At 35.5% G+C, this 20,280-nt stretch overlaps 1 protein-coding gene across 1 annotated transcript in view; it reads right to left on the bottom strand.

Annotated features, from left to right (window-relative positions):
* Positions 1–10,511: 10,511 nt before the first annotated feature.
* The window catches only part of PDCD10 (programmed cell death 10), a 46,778-nt gene continuing 37,009 nt past the window's right edge, over positions 10,512–20,280 (bottom strand). Inside the window, exons 6-8 of the mRNA XM_058730424.1 lie at positions 13,994–14,072; positions 13,606–13,688; positions 10,512–10,993 (exon numbers count right to left, since the gene is read on the bottom strand). Of these exons, the coding sequence (XP_058586407.1) occupies positions 10,912–10,993; positions 13,606–13,688; positions 13,994–14,072 (244 nt within the window). The 3' untranslated portion in view covers positions 10,512–10,911. The remainder of the gene's footprint in view (positions 10,994–13,605; positions 13,689–13,993; positions 14,073–20,280) is intronic.

Raw genomic sequence — 20,280 nt, forward strand, 5'->3', positions numbered from 1 at the left:
CGGACGCTTAACCGACGGCGCCACCCAGGCGCCCCTGATGAGATTAACATTTAAATCATAGATTGCCTAGAACTTATTGCTTCTGTCGTGTGGGTGGGCCTCATTAAATCAGTTGAAGGCCTGACCAGGAGAAAAGTCTGACCGTCCCCTAAGTAAGAGAGAATTCTGTCCTACCTGATGACTTTCAAACTCAGTTATCAGTTTTTTGTGGTTTTTTTTCTCCCTGTCCTCAGACTGGCACTGCACCAACGTTCTCCCACTTCTCAGGCCTTCAGACTTGACCTGGAACTAAATCATTGACTCTCCTGGGTCTCTAGCCTGCCAACTCACCCTGTAGATCTTGGGATTTGCCAGCCACCATAATGACATAAGGCAATTCCTTATAATAAATCTAACTGATATAAAGTCCTGTTGCCCATCTTCCATCCCATCATCTTCTAGAGGAGAGAAAGCAGAGAGGGAGCCAAGGGCAAAATACAACGGAGGTAAACTTAAAAGAGAGTAAAAGAAATGGCGGGGGGGGGGGGTTATATTTTGGGGTATCTCTCATGTGTCCCAAATTTTATAGATGAGGAAAGTTAAATTCAGGAAGTTATAATTTATGTAAGGTTACACAGCCAGTAAGAAGCAGAAGTTATTCCACCCATAAGTTTTATGAAAATAAAACTTACAATGTAATTTCCCTTTACCAATAGTCTTCTAGTAAAGTGTAACACCCTGGAAGTAAGGACTTTCTATATCCTTATGTCCGAGTCCGTTGTTTTTTTTTTGTTTTTTCCTCATGGGACCTTTTCCAGAATAACTAGTATACTAGTATTACATCTTCATCTTTTACTGTTTTCCTCTGTGGTGTTGCCCTGTTTTATGGCAATTCATTAATGAGCATTCACTATTTCTTTTGACTGGTATTTCCTGTGCTTTCTTTCTCAATTCTTTGTGGGACTTGTGTCCATCTTATCACATAATATCAACGGTAGAACTTAGTTTTGCTGTTTCCAAGAATGCTGTTCTATTCAACCGTAGGTACCAGACTTTGCTTGCCACATAAATCTTGAATTCCATACTCCAAGCAGGCAGTATCTTGAATGAAGCTATACACTGAATTGTGCCATCCACAATTCCTATGTTGCAGCCCTAATATGATGGTATTTGGAGATGGGACCTTTAGGATATAATTAGGTTTAGATGAAGTCATGAGGGTAGGGCCTTCATGATGAGATCAGTGCCCTTATAAAAGATACCAGATGGTGCTTCCTCTTCCTCTCCCCATTGCCCTCTGCCTCTCTCTCTGCCATGTGAGAACACAGTAAGAAGGCAGCCAGGAAGAAACAAGCCAGAAAAAATGTTCTCACCAGAACCTAACCATGCCAGCACCCTGATCTCAGATTTCCAGCCTCCAGACTGGAATGTGTGAGAAAACACATTTTTGTTGTTTAAACCAAGCAGTTTATGGTACTGTATTATGGCAGCGGCAGCCAGTGGGCTTAGACATCATTAAAAACACTAGGTATTACTCCAAAGGCATACTATTATATCTTTTATCACAATTGGTATGCATAGTTCACTGGATGACTGGAAAATCATTGAATTTAGTCACATTATTTAATAATTCAAAGTCCACAAGGATTCCATTTTGGCAACATGAGTATGCCACTTAGAACTTTCTCAGAACAAAAATTTGTATCCCAAGTTAACCTGCAAGTTAACAGCAAGAATACCGAGACTAGGGAAAAGAGAAAAACAGAGCTTATTTTCTATTAGTGCTACTTATGGGCAAAGGGGACAGGAAAAACTGAGAAGAAAGAACCATCCGCTTTCTGCTGAATTTGCCCCAATGAGAAACAGAGTGAATGATTTATCTCTAAGACCCAATCTTTTAATCCATAGGTCTCAGGAATTTTGGATTTCACAAACTGGCAAAATTATTTTTAAAACTGGAAAGGAAACTTCAGGTTTGGAGAATAATGGTGCCTGTCTGATTCTGTATATCCCCACAACCTCCTAAATAAAATGATAAATTCAACAAGGAGAGTAAGTTAGACCTTAGGTGACTTATACCTTCAGTATTACTAGCAGACAGAGAACACTGCAACCGTCAAATGACCTGTAAGTAGAGAAGAACAATTCCAACAGACTCTCACTTCTCTTTTGCTGATGGCATGCCTATGAATGAATAGGGCAAGTAAAGGGAAGTTTAACAGATTCTGTGGAAAGGAGTAGAAAGAAATAGAGGAGTTAGGAACAGCAAAAGTAAAATCATCCCTAGAAAGAGAAAGTACAACATAAATGACAAAATTCTGAACACAGAATTTTGGTATATGGTGGGTATACCCAGGTGGGCATATGATGGATGATTCCCAACATTAGCTGCACAGAAGACGCAGGAATGGAAATGGAAGCTTTGGTAAAGCATTGCACCCAGAGAAGAATGAGACAGGAGAAGGAAACAAAATACAAAGAGAACATTAAGTATCTTGTATAATAAAAAAGAAACAAGGTGCACTAGTTTTCTCTTTCCCCAACATCAACACAATTCATTTCTGCTACTGAAAATCCCCACTCCCTCCAAAGAGGAAACCAAGAAGCTAAAGAAAACTGTACCAATACACCCCAACTAAATAAAATATCATCAGATAAGTGTATGGTATATGAAAAAAGGAGACTGAATCATAAGTACAAGTACTAAGAACAGAAATGCACAAAAATAAGGAGAAAGAAATGAGAGTTGATTGAATGTAGAAACAGAAAAAACATATATGTATATATATCAAAAGATTATATTACAAGGTGCCCAAGAGAAAGCAGACTTGGATAAAAATTTAATAAAGGATCTTAAAGAAAATCAAGGGGAAAAATGCAAATAAAAATTAAAGAAAGAAAGTTTAAAAAAAACACAGAGAAAGTAGTTGAGATGGAAGACAGGCAAAGAGGGTCCACCATATGTTTAATTGATGTCCCAAAGGACAAAACAATGCAATAAGGTTAATGTTTAAAATTATAATCCAAGAAAACTTTCCAGAAATAAAAGAAGACCTCAATCTACACAGAAAGGGCACATCAGGTACCAGGAAAATCGACCTGGAATGGTCAACTCTGATACATATCCTAATAAAACTAATAGACTCTGAAAATTCTCAGAGCTTCCAGGCTAAAAACAAAAACAAAAGTGAAATAATATTAAGACAAGAGAATCAGACTTTTCAACATAAACAAACAAAAAAAATGTGTAACAGCAACATATAAAGCAAGACAACAGTGAAGCTACATTTTCAAGAAACTGAAGAAAAGAAAATGTTGACCAAGAATATTTTACACAACCAAGATACCCTTTAAGTATCAACACTACAAGGAAAATAATGTTGAACATACAAAAAAAATCAGAGAATACTAGATAAATGTGTAATATAACACTACTATACTACTATAATGGTAGTATATGGTGTAATACTATATAATTTTGTAATAAAAAACAAAACAAAACACCTAGAGGATGAGCTTCATGCAACCAATAGGTGGTTGAGCATACTTAGGCAAAAGGACTCATCAGAAGCATTTCATCTATTTAATTGTAGAATTTAGACCATCTATGTTTTGATAAAGTAGAAAAATGCAATTAAAAAGGAGAGAAAAAGGGGAATGTACAAAAAGAACAATGACTCCCATTTACTAATAGGTGAGAATTAAAGGATAGGATCCAAAATTGATGCCCACATAGTAAGAGTTTAAAAAAAACCAGGGGATTACAAATCCTACAAAATATTAATACAAAGGCATGAATAGAACCAAAATAGAAACCTTCCTAAATGCCAAAAGGAAGTTTTTTTTTTCCCCAAAGCAAAGAGAGTACACCAAGTAGAAAAGATATGAATTATACCATAATGCACAGACAAATTGTAACAAGTTACATGACAGCGTAAGTCCAAACATAACAGTCATACCAATAAATGTGAATGGGCTTAACTCAAGGCCAAAAGACAATTTCAAAAGGCATTACACTAAACAAAATGAACACTTTATAATGTTAAAATCCACATTTCACATTTAAGATGCAACAGGTATGAATATCTATGTGTGAAACAACACAGCAATCACCTATATAAAACAAATACTACAAGGGATGTAAGGAGAAACAGGGAAACCACTACTAATCGAGACTTTAACACACAGTATAAGACAGGCCAAATGAATAAAAAAAAGTAGGGATATACAAGAACTAAACGACATAAGGTGAATTTTTGTATATATATTGAATAGTACATCCTAATAATAGAGAACATACAATCTTCTCAAGTATACATGAAACATTCACATGGATAGGCAAAAATTTGATCATATATTAGGGCACAAAGAAAACATCAGCAGGTACTATAAAGTTATTACAAACAATACTTGCCGATCACAGTGCAATAAAAATAGAAATTAAAAATGCAACCAAAAAGGCTCTTCCATTTAGAAATTAAGATATTGCAGTAAACAACTTAGGCAAGATAGGGAATAGAAATAAAAATTACAGAATTTCTGAAAAATGATAATAAATAAATCTGTGGGATACATTCTAAGCAGTGATCAGAGAAAATTTCATAGCACTAAATACCTATATCAGTAAAAAATAAAAAATTAATTACATTCCCAACTGAAAGGGCTAGGGAAATAACAACAAAGTAAAACAAACCCGGGGGTGGGGGTGGGGGGGAATAAATACACGAGCAGAAATTAAAAATTTTTTTAAATCAAAATTAAAGAGGTAGTGCACAGAAAATTAATGCATAGAGTTCTGGAAAAATAAAAACAACATAGACAAAATATTTCCTAGTTTAATAAAGAAAATAAAGGAGAGAAAGTGCAAATATACAGAATAAGAAATAACAACAAATAGCTATTGATACAGAGAAAAAAAATTAAACATAAAAGATGTCACTTACTTCAAATGAAATACATCTGAAAACCTAGAGAATACTTTCTTAGAAAAATATGGTTTAACAAACGGACTCCTGTAAAGAAAGCTTACAAAAACAATTTGCATATGAGAAATAAAATTGCCAAAGAATTACTCCACAAAAAAAGCACCAAGCCCAGATGGTTTCATGAAGGAATTGTTAAATTTGTCTACATAATAATAATAAAAAAAAAGTATGATAAAAAAATGCATGAGCAAATTCAAAATCACAAAGATATAAAAATGGTGCTTAAACATGAAAGATATTTAAGTTCGCTCATAGTGAGAGAAATGCAAATTAAAGCTACAATGAGATACCATTTTTCACCCATCAGATTGGCAAAAATGCAAAAGCTTGACAATATATTGTTAGTGAAGTTTTGGGGGAACAAAGTCTCAAACATTCCTGGTAGAATGTGAATTACCACAACCTTTATGAAAAGAATTTGGCAATACGTAATAAAAGCACATATGCGTATGTCCTTTGACTCAGTAATCCCGCTTTTAGGAATCTACCCTGAAGGTATATTTCAAACAAAACAGAAATATGTAAGATCATTCACTATAACATTATCTGTAATTTTGCAAAAATATTGACAACTCCCTGAATGCCCAAGCATTGCAGATTGATTGGATAAAACTATGTACCTCTCACACAATGGAATGCAAGGCCACAATAAAGAGAAAGATAGAGATAGAGAGAGAGAGAAAGGTAAAGATAATCTTTATGAATTTACATAGAGTGACTTCAGGCCATGCTAAGTGAAAAAGCAAAGTCTGTAAGAGCATATATGTGAAATAACTAATAAGCAAATGAAAAGATGCTCAACTTTGTCATTAGCGAAATGCAAATTTAAAGATGAAATAACACTTTGTATCTACAAGAACATCTGTGATAAAAATTAGTCATTAACAAATGTTGGTAAGGATGTGGAGAAACAGGAACCCTCATACATTGCTGGTGGGAATGTAAAACACTATAGCCACTTAGAAAACAGTATGATGGTTTCTTAAAAAGTTAAATATAAATCGCACACCCAACAATTCCAGTCTCAGGTATTTACCCCAAAGAAATGAAAACCAAAGACAAACAGACTTGCACATGAACGATCTTGGCAGCACTTGTGCATCAGGGCCAAAAAGGAAGCAACTCAAATGTCCACTAACTATTAAAAGAAGAAACAAAATATGAGTCCATAGGATGGAATGCTATTTAGCATTAAGAATACTGATAGAAATGCTGACATATGCAATGACATGGTTGAACGTAAAAATATTATACTAATTAAAAGAAAGCCGGACTCAAAAGAGAATAGTGTAGGATTCTATTTATATGAAATGTAAGTCTAGACAAAGAAAGTAGCTAGTGGTAGCCTGGAACAGGAGAGAAGGCAGGGTGTGGTGGGAACATAGAGTAACTGTACCCAGGCATGATAAAGTTTACTGGACTGATGAAAATGTCCCTAAAACTGAAGTTTGGTCAGATTGCACAACTCTTTAAAATGAGTTAATTTTGTGACATTATACCTCAACAAAGTTATTCTTTCAAGATATATATGTGAATTTTATAATACGTACAGTATGCATCGATACAGTTTTTGTTTTGTTTTGTTTTTTAAAGAGCAAGTAAACTGGGGCGCCTGGGTGGCTCAGTTGGTTGAGCAGCCAACTTCGGCTAAGGTCATGATCTCACAGCTCGTGAGTTTGAGTCCCGCGTCGGGCTCTGTGCTGACGGCTCGGAGCTTGGAGCCTGCTTCAGATTCTGTGTCTCCCTCACTCTGCCCCTAACCCACTCGCATTCTGTCTCTGTCAAAAATAAACACTAAACAAAAAAAAAAAATTTAAAGAGCAAGTAAACAGAGTTGTCAGCCCTCCCAGTTTTAGCACTGCCAAGTCCTGTGTGCCAGGAAAGTTCATCATGGGCCAAAGGGCTTGTCTCTCTATATGCAGGCTACCTTTAATGTAAGAGAAAAGGTTGGGGGGAGGGGGGAGGTAAGAAAACATACTTACTTTTCTTCATAAAAAGAATCATGGGGGGACACAGTGAAGTTGGATACCTATGAAGGGGCTGGAGAATGGGGCAGAAGGGGTATGAGACCGTAATACTTCTCAGTATACCCTTGGTATAGCTCTAACTTTTAGAAGCATGCTAATATCCCATATATTTTAAAAACTAAATCAACAAGGATATGAAGTATGTGTGCGTGTGTTTGGGGGAACCTTAAACCTGGAAAAAAACTGAAACAAATGAATCCGATTTATTTCAAATAAATAACATAATCACAGTAAAAGAGGGGAGAAAGAATTAATCCAAGTAATTTATGAACACAGAATGTAATTATATATCCTTATTATCGGGCAGAGTACAAGTGGGGAGAGAACTGCAAACAAGCTTTTAAGTGTTTTTTACAGTGACATGGGCAAAACAATTCTCAGTACTATTTTAGATGTACTACAGGATTGACTGAGTGAATAAATGAACTTTTTGGAGTGCCCAAATTCTGAAGAAAAAGAATGGAATGGAGAAAGCAAGAAAGAACCCTGAGGATGGCCTGGAACTGAAATTATCAGTGTGAACTCATGATTTCTGAAATCAAACACGATGTGTATAGAAGTACCTGTGAAATGTACATGGTGCATTCATATTACGTTTATGTATGTATAGGCCCATTTCCTAAATCTGTCTGAACAGGCCTAGAAACAGATGACACCTAGCAACCAGACCTACGTGTCTAATATCACTCCCCAGGAGTTTCTTGAAGAAACTGCTAATTCTAGATCCTAGAACATCTTTTATTTAAGAAAATGTGCTAAAAAAAAAAAAAAAAAAAAAAAAAAAAATTAAAACGGATGCCACAAGGGCATAGGAGCCAGACTGAAGGATCTCCCATTGGGCAAATTTAAGACAATGTAAGCACCAAAGTAAGTAATGAATTATAAGCCACTGAAAAAATAGACAACCAGGAGTCCAAAACAATAGTAAATATAAAACTGCACATAGATAAGCATAGATGAATGACTGGATGGGGACAGAGGAGGGCTCCTGCTTACAGTAGAGGACAGGATGCTGGAGTTGGAAAAATCACCAAAGGCTGCTAAATCCTGGTGGAATATGGTGATGTTAACGTAGACTTAAAAAAGAGTCTTCCTCAGATTGTTTAGTAGACACCAGGTAAAAAATAGTAACTATATATTGGAGAAACTGAAAAACACCTTGACCAGGTGACCAAAACTGACATCACCAATAGCAGACAGACACTCTGTATGTGATACTCTGATGACACAGTTTCAACGATGGAGTATTCTGAGAATGAATAATCTGAATCTAATGAGGAAACTCCAAATGAGGAACATTCTACGAAGGCGGGGGGGGGGGGGGCGGGCCAAAAGACTGCATTCTTCAAAAACATGTCATATCAATGCCATAAAGACAAAGGCAGACATGGAAATGATCTAGAGTAAAGGGGAGATGAGGGCAAATGAACAGCCAAATGATTAAAAAATGGTAAGCTCTAAACAATAGGTGTATCTGGATAAAAGATGTATTGATGTTCTTCGTACCATTCTAAGTCTTGCCAATTTTTGGTAAATTTTAAATCATTTCCATATAGAAAAATAATGTTAAAAAAACAATTAGGAGGAATTGTGATACTGGGTTGTGAACTTCATGTTTGGCTAATAAAGTTATTTAAACTGCAATCACTTAAAAAAAAAACAAAAACAAAACCCTAACATCTATTCTATTTAAAAAAGTGTGAAGAGGGAACATTTTAAACATCCAAAACATAGGAATAATACCAGAGAGAGAGAGAGAGAGAGAGAGAGAGAGAGAGAGAGAGAGAGAGAGAGAGAATGGGCCTCTACAATGCAGAAATTTAGATTTAAGAGAAAAACTTCTCAAAACTTCTCACACTGTCCTGATTTTTCCCATTTCCCTGTGGACGAGGAGTGTTTTGTCAGGTGGTGTTAGGGAATTAGTATTCTAAGCCAGATGGATTTTCAGCAATGAATGAAGTACAGATCAGTGGAAAGATCATGGAGGCAAACACTGAATTCAAATCCCTGCACCAGCAGTTACTAGCTTTGTAATTTTAAGTGCCGGTAGCCAGTTTCCTTAACTGCAAGGCAGACAGCTAAATCATGGGACTGTTAAGAGAATTAAATTCAATGAATGTATTTAGAATACTTGGCAAAGTATTCTTGGCAAAGAGAAGGGTGCTCAACAAATGTTTTCTCCTCCTCCTTTTTTTCCTGTTCTCTGGAGATGAATCTGACTAGGACCATATTGGCCCTTTCCTCACTGACCCAAATGCGGCCCCATTAGGATCATGTAGGAAACTGCATTATCCTGAGAACAAACCCCCCCTTCTGAGTAAACTTTGTGGTAAACTTCATGTAAATGGAAGCCAGGGATACTGGACAGTGAAATGGAAAGACAGATGGCTTATAAAAACAGATGATTTGGGGAATGGCTGGTAACTGGTGAGTTCCGTTAAAGAGGTCAGGACAACTGGAGGGAATATAGTATTAGTTTATGTTATAAAAGTCTGCTGCTCAGAAAAAGATAAAACAGTATATTTTTTCTTCATATATTCACAAGTCTATTTTGCAAACAACCATCTGTCTACTTCCAAGAGTGAATAATTTATATCAAAAATAAATAGTATTAAAATCACCAATTCCACTTGTTTTACTATGAACTTTTGAAAAAAAAAAAAAACAATTCAGTAAAATGTCCATAAATGATGAGATTTCATCCAATTGTCTATTTTTTTTTGCTTCTTTCCATATACTTCCTGTTCATATCTAATAGGACGATATCCTCTTATGTTGCCCAAGATAGTAATTCTTTATATTTTTAGAAAAGAAAAAAGTTAAAAAAAACCTAAATTGCATTATAGCAAAGAAATTTGTATTGCCAAACAGAAATTTAGCTTAACATTTAAAATCTTTATAAAAGATAAACAAATCCTGAGTTTCCCTTTATTTTATCATAATTGAAGAATGAAATCACTTAATATGATCACCTGATACATAATTTCCGTAAAACTTCTCTATGATGAAACAAAGCTCTATATATTTAAAGAGTGTGTATAACATTTATAACTCATGACAATTCCAAACCAACTAGCACTGGTATAGCTCCAAATTACTATTAGTTGTGGCTATTTTTGGAAAAAAAAAAGGTACAAAGCTTATTACGTAGGGCCCAGCATACCAGAAAAACTTAACTTTACATTGTCAGAGTTCAAGAAGTGACATTACAGTGTGAAGACACTATAAACTGCCATTTCTTTCTCATAAGTTTCTTAAAACAGGTTGCAAAAATATTCAGTACCTCATATATAATAACTAACAAAAATATTTCCATTGGCTACCGTTTGCCCAGAGTGACTAAGGACCAAAAAATAGAATTCTTGTTGCTTTATTATCTGATAAACTGCTAGTAAGCTCCCGTTAGAAGTTCTTTAGACATTACACCAAGTTGTCTTGGTCTTCTGATCATATATATATATATTCATATATATATATACACACACATATATATATATGTATTTTTTCAAGTAAAGAAATGTTTAACAGATGTAAACTATTTATTGAATATTTGCCACCAAATATTGTTAAATACATTATCTTGCAGCATATCGCTTTCAAGTTAAAATGTCAAACAAACACCAATATTTACAATTCTTTTAAGGAATGTTATATAATGACACATTAAGGCGTAAATTCTTTTGGCTTATAATTCTTAAAAGAATGATAATAGCAAAAGTGATGCAAAATCTTCAGTGTGAGATTATGATTAAGCTACATTTTACAAAAATATGGTGTAAGATGGCAATAATCCCATTCAACATCCTGGATTAAATCCCTTCAGGAGGGACTGATAATTTATACAGTCAAACTTTAAAATTTACAGATAAAGGCAGTTCAATACTGCCACTGAGAAGTACATCTCTTAACATATACAACTTTCAGGCCACAGTTTTGAAGGTCTGAAGTATCAAGTTGGTTTGATGAATTAGTCGGTTGGCACTTATGAACACATTTATTGCCCTGTTTAAAAAAAAAAAAAAAAAAAAAAGCATTAATTTTACCAAAAAAAAAAAAAATCATCCTTTAAAAATATTTATACTTGACACCATCTGCTAACAGTAGCACTGAAATCAATTTAGGGGGAAAAAAAGAAAGGCAAGTTAGTACTGAGGATCTTATCCTTCATACCAGTTGGTACTGAATGCTCCTGCATCATTTGAAACTGTCCTAGGAATTACTGCCCCCTAGTGGTTCTGGCTGGCAATAAGGTGTTGGGCTGCTAATGATAGGTGGCGCCTCAAAACCCAGATCTCATGGCTAGGTTGAACAAACTGGCCAAACAGGATTCAATGTAGTCTCCAGCTCTGATTTCATGTAAATTACCAAAACAGAATCTTCTCCTCAAAATCTCTATATCAATGGACATGATACTTAAGAAAAAAAGTTAATTACTCGAAATCTGAATTATCCCAATCTCTCTTACCTTCTTTCAAAAACAAAAAACAAAACAAATAACCATGAGAATTCTAAACTACTTTTGAAATAAATCTACTTTTAAAATAATCATGTGGCTTCAATATTGAAAGCTGATGATATATAAATATATGTTCTTAGAAATTACTTTGTGCTGCACACATTTCTTCTATCAGCCCATCTTTGGGACAAAGAACTGATGCCCTAGTCCCATAATGTGGTCTCATCAGTTTCTAAGTATCATAGCTAAAACTTGTATCTTTACATCCTAGACATTTCTCAAAAAAGATGGACCAGAAAGAATTAGTGGAATTAATGCAAATACATCCCTCTATTGAAAGATGGCTCAAAGATCAGGTTCTGGTAACAGTTTCCAGTTTTGCGAAAGCAGGTACAAAACTCGTGGCACATTATTCATACGCAAATAATTATAAATTAAAGAAGCTACTGAATGGAGAAAAAGTAGTAGCAGGGAGCCTGAATAATCCATATGCAGAGTACGTAACTTCAGATTAATGGAAATTAGGCTCTAAAGGAATTTCAACCTTTCAATGTGCTTATTTCATGATAGTTCTTAATTAGAATCAGAAATAATGATCCCATCAAGTAAATTATTCTTTTAATGTGTTTTGGTTATTTGGGCTTAGCAGTGGAGACCAAGGAAAAACAGATGTAAGGTTATTTTCAGAACACACCTGCAAGCTTATTAAACTAAGTCGTCAAGGAACATTTCTCCTAGACTATCTGAACAGTAGTAGGGAATAACACAAAACCATTAATAAAATGTAGCTCGGTATCTTTAATTTATAATGTAAATATTTCAACTTACTTGAACTGTTAAAAAATAACTGAAAATTAACAGACCATTCTAATGTATTTTATTTTTTTAAATATTATTATAATACTGTAATGGTTTGACATGGATTTAGGGATCTTTAAATTTCAAATGGTAGGATAAAATGTTAGAGGCCCCTGCCAGTTATAAATGAAATAATCACTATTTAGATGATTTTTCTGACTTTAAAAACAACGCCCAATTTACCTTTTTAGTATACTACTCGTAGAAGGACCCTGAAAGCTTCCCTCCTTCCACAAGTTAGTCACAACCTTTGCATCACTTTTAAAGCACCTGGAATACTTCTTTTTTTTTTTTTTTTTTTTTTTAAGTTTAATTATTTTGAGAGCAAGAGAGAATGGGGTAGGGGTACAGAGAGAGAGGGAGAAAGAGAGAATCCCAAGTAGGCTCCATGCTGTCAGCACGGAGTCCGACACGGGGCTCGATCTCACAAAGTGTGAGATCGCGACCTGAGCTGAAATACAGGCGGAATGCTTGACTGAGCCACGCAGGCACCCCCTGGAATACTTTTTAAAAAGACTTAAACCCTAATTCCAAGCTAACTGAATCAGAACCTCCGAAATTGAGACCACGGCATTGGAATTTTTAAAAACTGAACCCAAGTGATTCTAATATGCAAAGTGCATTAAGAACCACTGCTTTAACTTTAGTTCTCAACAGACCTGGCAGCATCAGTATCATTTGGAAACTTCTTAGAAATGCAGATTCTTGGGTGCACTCTAGACCTACAGAATGGACAATTTGTTCTTTAATAAGCCCTCCCGGTGATTCTGAGGCTACTAAAATTTAAGAACCACAGCCTCAGGGGCTGGTAAAGTAGGGTAGTAAGCCAATCTCACTCCCCATGTTTCTGTATGGCTTGCAAGCTAAGAATACTTTTGTATTTTTAAACGGTTAAAAAAGAAGAAGAAAAATATTATGTAACAGGTGCAAATTATACAAAATTCAAATCTCAGTGTCTGTAAATAAGTGTTGTTAGAACATGGCCATAATGCCACTTGCTCCCATACTATGACTGCTTTTGTACCGCAACAGTGGAGGTAAAGTACATAGTTCTGACAAGCCCAAGTCAAAATACTTGCCATGTGGCCTATTTCAGAAAAAGTCTGTCACCTTCTGCTCTCAACTAGTTATGGCTGGATTATCAACCACACGCTATTTTTATAAACAGTCTATCTTTGTTACTAGTTAACTCGAGTATTAACAATATAGTAAGAGTAAGAGTAATTTACATGGTTTTAGTATTATATAAAACTACATAATTTAACTTTAAAAGACAAGGATGATAAATGACACTACTTACTTGCCATCTTTAAAATAGGTTTTCAAAGTATCACTGAAACTTTTGGAGTATTTTACAAATTCTTTCTTTTGGTGTTCAAGTGCCTATAGACATTAAACACAGTAAGAAAAAAAATATTAAATAAGAAAAGAGAAATAACACAAAAGCCAAAATCAAAGACGGGAAGATTACACAGAATACAGAATGGACTTTATATTACGGATTAGAATTTTCAGAAGTATTTACTTAAATATATGTAACAGCATATTTTAATTCAATGACAAAACCAGTGGTTAATGATACAAAACTATTTCCCATAATCAAACCATCTTAGTATTTAATTCAATAAAGCAACTAAGTGTAAAGCAACATCTAAGATGGTAGCTTATAAAGCTTCTACTAAACTTACCCTGCGGTTCTGGTATTGGTACTTCTTGAAGACATTATTCACTGTATCAAGAAGTTCTTTTATTGCACTAGCTATATCCCTGTTGGGTAAGGAAAAAAGAATCTCCTTTAAATCAGTTACATTTGGAAGAGGTTTGTCTGTGTGCATGTTTATTGTATATAATATATATAAATATACACACATATTTTAAGGATTACTAATCACGCAGTTAATGACCACACTAATCCTGCATCATGTGCAAACATCCGACTAGTAGTTTGAGTGGAGCTTTTAGCCCGTACCCTTCTGTGACCCTGACCTCTCTTGCACTGCTGACAGTTTGGTCTAGGTTTATTCTGCAACTTCAACCTTCCCAAATCAGTAACATTTCATTCAACATTACTTACTGAAATTTTTAAGAATTATCTCTGCTTCTGATCTTTTCCAGTTATGATTTTTCCTTTCTCTGGCTAACGTAGCTAAATTCAAGCTACTATCTTCTTCACTTTTGCTATCTCATGAACAATTATATAAAATTTTTACGCTACATGCAACTCCCTCCTATATTTACCAGCACTTCAAGTTACATATACCTCATACTCTGAATGTTTAAAATGAAATATTTCCTTCTCAGACTCTCTCTTTTTTAAATTTTTTTAATGTTTATTTATTTTTAAGAGACAGAGTGTGAGCAGGGGAGGGGTAGAGAGAGGGGGAGACACAGAATCCGAAGCAGGCTCCAGGCTCTGAGCTGTCAGCACAGCTGAGAGGGCTCAAACTCATGAACTGTGAGATCATGACCTGAGCAGAAGTCGGACGCTTAACCGACTGAGCCACCCAGGTGCCCCATACATCTCTTAAGATATATTTACCTTCTAACAACTGCCTATCTTCCTCTTCCAAACCTTTGTTGTAATTATTTCCCTTGGAAAATACATTTAAATTTCTGAGAAAGGCAGTATCAGAATATTTTTTCTACCTTAACCCTTTTCAGCTATCATCCCTGGACTATATATGCATCAACACCTTCCTCTCCTTTTAAGGAGATAAAGAAATCAGCAATTTTCATGAGTTGAATGTTATTCTTATCTGTAAACCATTTTTTTTTCTAAACTCTGGTCTTTTATATCTATGCCCTTTTCAATTTTCATCTTCTAACTTCATAGCAATATTTTTGGTCAAACTGAACTTAAACTTCTGCTACGCAAATGTAAATGTGAAGATATGAATTAGTAAGACATGAATCTAGACCATCCCAAAGATAATCTTTTATTACTGACTTTTTAATCACAAATGTCAGATTTCAGGTATTTCATACCTAAAACATTTCAGCTTTACTAAAGAAAAAAAACCAAAAAAGCTCTGTGTCCAGATTTCTGTATGTGCTTCATAGTAGATTTCCCATAAATAAGCAAGTGGGACGACTAAGAATTACAAGTATGCAGGATTTTGGTATAAAGGAAGTATTTTAGCCTATTCTGAAATAGTAAAATATTTTAATAAATATTTACTTATTACCTCCTGTATGTCAAACATTCATATCAGGCCGATACATTAAAATATGAAATATGCAAGTAGGACAATGAATTTTACATAGAAATGGTATCTATCCACTCATTTTTTCCTCCTCTTTGCCTCTAGTTTAGGAACAGCAGTTTTAACTCATACAACAGTTCCTTTCATCTATGGTTTCAAGTAAGCTGACTCCTTCTGTATTGCTATGATGTGCATAAATTCATTACTGCTTAATAAAGTGATGTCACGTGACTATGACATGAGAAAAATTATGATTTCAGAAAATAAATATTTGGAATGTACTTCAAATACATAATGAGCCCATTTAAAACAGAACATAATGGAGCAAATTAGAGTGATCAAACAGGTGTTTATACAGAAGAACTTTGTAAATACTTTAATATTCTACTTTAAAGAAGGGATTAGGGGTGCCTGAGTGGCTCAGTCGGTTAAGTGACTTCGGCTCAGGTCATGATCTCAAGGTTTGTGAGTTCAAGCCCCGTGTTGGACTCTGTGCTGAGCATGAAGTCTGCCTGGGATTCTCTCTCTCCTCTCTCTGCCCCTCCCCTGTCATGTGATTTCTCTCTCTCAAAATAAATAACGATTTTTAAAAATAAAAATAAAAAAGGACAATAAGAATGTGCTTTCTGGGCTAATCAACAAGATGAATATATGCTCCATATATAATGACAATGGCTGGATTCTATAGGTCAAAAGAGCAGTGAGTTCTCACCCACTCACCTCTTAGATAAAGCAAGGGTTTACTAAATAGTAGTGCCCCAGGCTTACTAATGAATATTGGGAAGCTATCTATAATTTATTTTATTTATTTTAATTTTTAAACATTATTTTTTTAATGTTTACTTATTTTTGACAGACAGAGAGAGGCAGAGAATGAGCAGGGGAGGGTCAGAGAGAGAGGGAGACACAGAATCTGAAGCAGGATCCAGGCTCTGAGCTGTCAGCACAGAGCCCGATGTGGGGCTCAAACTCACAGACCGTGAGATCATGACCTGAGCCAAAGTCGGACGCTCAACTGACTGAGCCACCCAGGCGCCCCATGGAAGCTATCTATATTTTAAAAGAAAACTTAAAAAATAAGCCCCCAGGTGATTTTGCTGATGAACCAAATTTGGAATCCAGTGTTTGGGAACCTAGAGCCTAGAACTAGGCCATAGAGTTTCATAAAGAATTCTATGGAATGATCAAGGCTGTTTATCCCTAGGCCTGCCCTCCTCTACAAACAATCTGTGGTTGGGGCACCTGGGTGGCTCAGTCAGTTAAGCATCTGACTTCGGCTCAGGTCATGGTCTCACGGTTCGTGGGTTCAACCTCTGTGAGCCCAGAGCCTGCTTTGGATTCCGTGTCTCCCTCTCTCTCTCTGTTCCTCCTCCACTCGCACTGTCTCATTCTCAAAAATAATAAACATTAAAAAAATTTAAAAACAATCTGGGCAATTTATGTCAAATATGACATCATCTGTATGTACACAGAAGAGTTTTTTCAGTTAAGGCACTAAGGTTTGCACCAGGGAAGCTAAACTGTACTAGTAGTTAAGGGTCCATTTCCAACAAGAGAAAATAATCAGCCCTAAAAAATACTTCAGACAATGTAACAGATCAAGAAATGGAGAAAACCTGAGGATAAAATAACTTCAGTGTAATTACAAACAGTCTGGAGTTAAGTGATTCTGTGAAAAGGGACATATAATACAGTTACAATAGCAAGGAATTTTAGCAATTTGTAGCTTTTAGTGGGGCAATTTTGGGGAAACATACACTTGAAAGAGAGGACAACAGGCATCAGATGAAATGTAAACATACACCTTATCCAAAACTTGCATAGAATAGTAGAGCTTTTAATCATGTCACCCAAATTTATATAACATATGTTTATGTGAACACTTTAAGGAAGGAAATTCCTATGCTGTATGTTTAGTTTGGTCTAGACTGGACAACTCTGGAAAAGCTATTCTGAAGCCATCTGGAAAACCAAACTCGTGAATTTTAGCATATAATTATGCAAATGCAGATTATAAAGAGTGAATACATCAACGCATGGCTTTCTGCTTTATTAAGGTACAAGTCTCTACTAGTCATTCATTAGAATGTATCAGACTTTAAAAAAACCCTATTAATTAATTTTATTAAATATTTGTATAAGCTTAACTGTAGTCAAACAGAAACATTCATTAATCAAAAGAACTTTTAACGTATTTGTTTGCCGGATCATTTTCCTAATCATCTCCATAGAGAAAAGGGGGAAAAAAGCCCTATAATACAATGCAACATGTGCTGTAAGCATATGTGCAGTTCTGTGTGAAGCACTTTGTGTGTGTCGTTTCTTTCAATTCTTGCAACTGTCACCCTCATCTTCAGACAGAAGCTAGAAAGACAGAAGCTAATAAGCAATTTAACCGAGGCCACACTGCTAAATACTGGAAGAGAAATTCAAACCCAGGTCTGCTAACATACACAAAAATACCTGGATATTTGTTAGTGGACAGGAGTCTTTTTACTACCTTAATATAACCCATGAAATCACATGTAGTACTTGGTAAAGCATTTGATACATGTTTATTGAAAAATATTGCTAAAATTAATGAAAAAGATAAAACTACCTTAAATATACAAAAGTAAAATATTTTAAAGAAAAAACCAGTAACTACATAATATGTTGTACCTGAAGGATAAGCCTTAATTTTGGTGTGATTTTATCCACTAATTTGTTAAACAATTAACCATGGGGACGATATGTACCAAAATGTATCAATCTATATCAGTGATACAAATAATTATACCTTACCTATCTATATTAATTCATACATGGTTGAATTTTAGTCTCAGAAATAATACATATTATCAACACAAACTTTCCATGGCCAATTATACCTCCTCAAACGGTTAAGAAATAAATGTGAATTGCCAATATTCTTAATTCAGTCATGCTGGGCACACTCCAGAAAACAGAACTGAAATATTAATACTGCCCGATAAATGAGAGACTAGTCCCTGAATCGGCCTCTGTCAAGGATTATGGACAAGACTCTTAGGCTCCTGACCCTGATTTCCTTACAATTAAAATGTGGTTGTTTATAAAGTGTTTTTCAAACCTATCTCTCCACAGCCACAGTGGGTTTAGCAGGGATGCTCTGGGGACTCCACAGAGGGGAAAGATGGTGTCAAAGTAGCAGGAGGAGGGTTCTGGGCCTATCATATCTACCCCAGCTTCAACCACAACACTGTTCTCTCTCTTACCTACCGGAATTCTATATTAAGATGTCCTTTATCACACCTCTTCCAAATGGTAGAAACTTTTTTTTTCAATCACCAGATTAGATCAGCATTATGCATCTCGGATTGGGAAGCAGCAGAGAAGACCATGGAGCGAGTCTGCCTGGGTTCAAAGCCAGATCTACCAACTTACCAGCTCTGTGACCTTGGAAAAATTACTTAATTTCTTCACTTGTTATGGCAGTGTTATAATAAGTTAATACACATGAAGCACTTAAGAAAGCACTGAATACATTATTCTAAGTGACTGCTATTACTATGAAGATGACATTGATTCTATAAACTTCTCCTTCAATGACCTGAGGCAAAATCTGCCGAAAATATTATTTTTAAAATGTCGTATTTTCATAGAAACGTAGCAGAGATTATAAGCAAATATGTGATCAAAACACATTAAAATCTTATTAAATTTTTTGAAAATGCCGAAATAAGTTGTTTAAACAACTGTGCTTCAGATCACTGGCAATTTATCCTTTTATGAGCTAAAACATGTTTACTTTTTATGAGACTAAAAATAAAATTTCATGCACAGTTGACTGTCTTCCTTTTTTACATATTAAAAATAGTTAAAGGAAGTTGAGGCTTTCCTATAAGGGTAAAATATCTACCTTGGTATTTGCTCCTGTGACATGAAATTTGGCTACCCAATGAAAAATCTTTCTCATACTTTCAGGTTCTCAGTTAGAAGACCTACAAGAGGGGCACCTGGGGGGCTCAGTCCACTGAGCATCTGACTTCGGCTCAGGTCATGATCTCACAGTTGGTGGGTTTAAGCCCCGTGTGAAGCTCTATGTTGACAGCTCAGAGCTTGGAGCCTGCTTCCAGATTCTGTCTCCCTCTCTCTCTGCCCCTCCCCATTCGTGTTCTATCTCGCAGTCTCTCAAAAATAAAAAACGTTTAAAAAAAAAAGGGGGTGGGGTGGAAAAGAAGACCTAAAAGAGGAGGGGTGCTCCTTGATAGCTGGGTTGGGTGCCCAACATGAACCATTATTTTCTAAAATGGGATACTCCTCTCCCCATACCACTCAAAATAGGTGCCCAAACCAGCTAAAACAGCATTTTGTAATGTGAATTGCAAAGAATACTATTTCTAAGAGATGAATGTTATTATTTACTTCCAGTGAACCTCTTTATATTCTTCAACGATACGATGTATGTGAACAGACACCTTTCCAAAGAAGACATCCAGATGGCCGACACATGAAAAAATGCTCAACATCACTCATCATCAGGGAAATACAAATCAAAACCACAATGAGATACCACCTCACACCTGTCAGAATGGCTAACATGAACAACTCAGGCAACAACAGATGTTGGTGAGGATGAGGAGAAAGAGGATCTCTTTGCATTGTTGGTGGGAATGCAAGCTGGTGCAGCCATTCTGGAAAACAGTATGGAGGTTCCTCAAAAAACTAAAAATAGAACTACCCTATGACCCAGCAATTGCACTACTAGGCATTTATCCAAGGGATACAGGTGTGCTGTTTCAAAGGGGCAC

Source organism: Neofelis nebulosa, chromosome 5, assembly GCF_028018385.1.
Source record: "Neofelis nebulosa isolate mNeoNeb1 chromosome 5, mNeoNeb1.pri, whole genome shotgun sequence".
Lineage (NCBI taxonomy): Eukaryota > Metazoa > Chordata > Mammalia > Carnivora > Felidae > Neofelis > Neofelis nebulosa.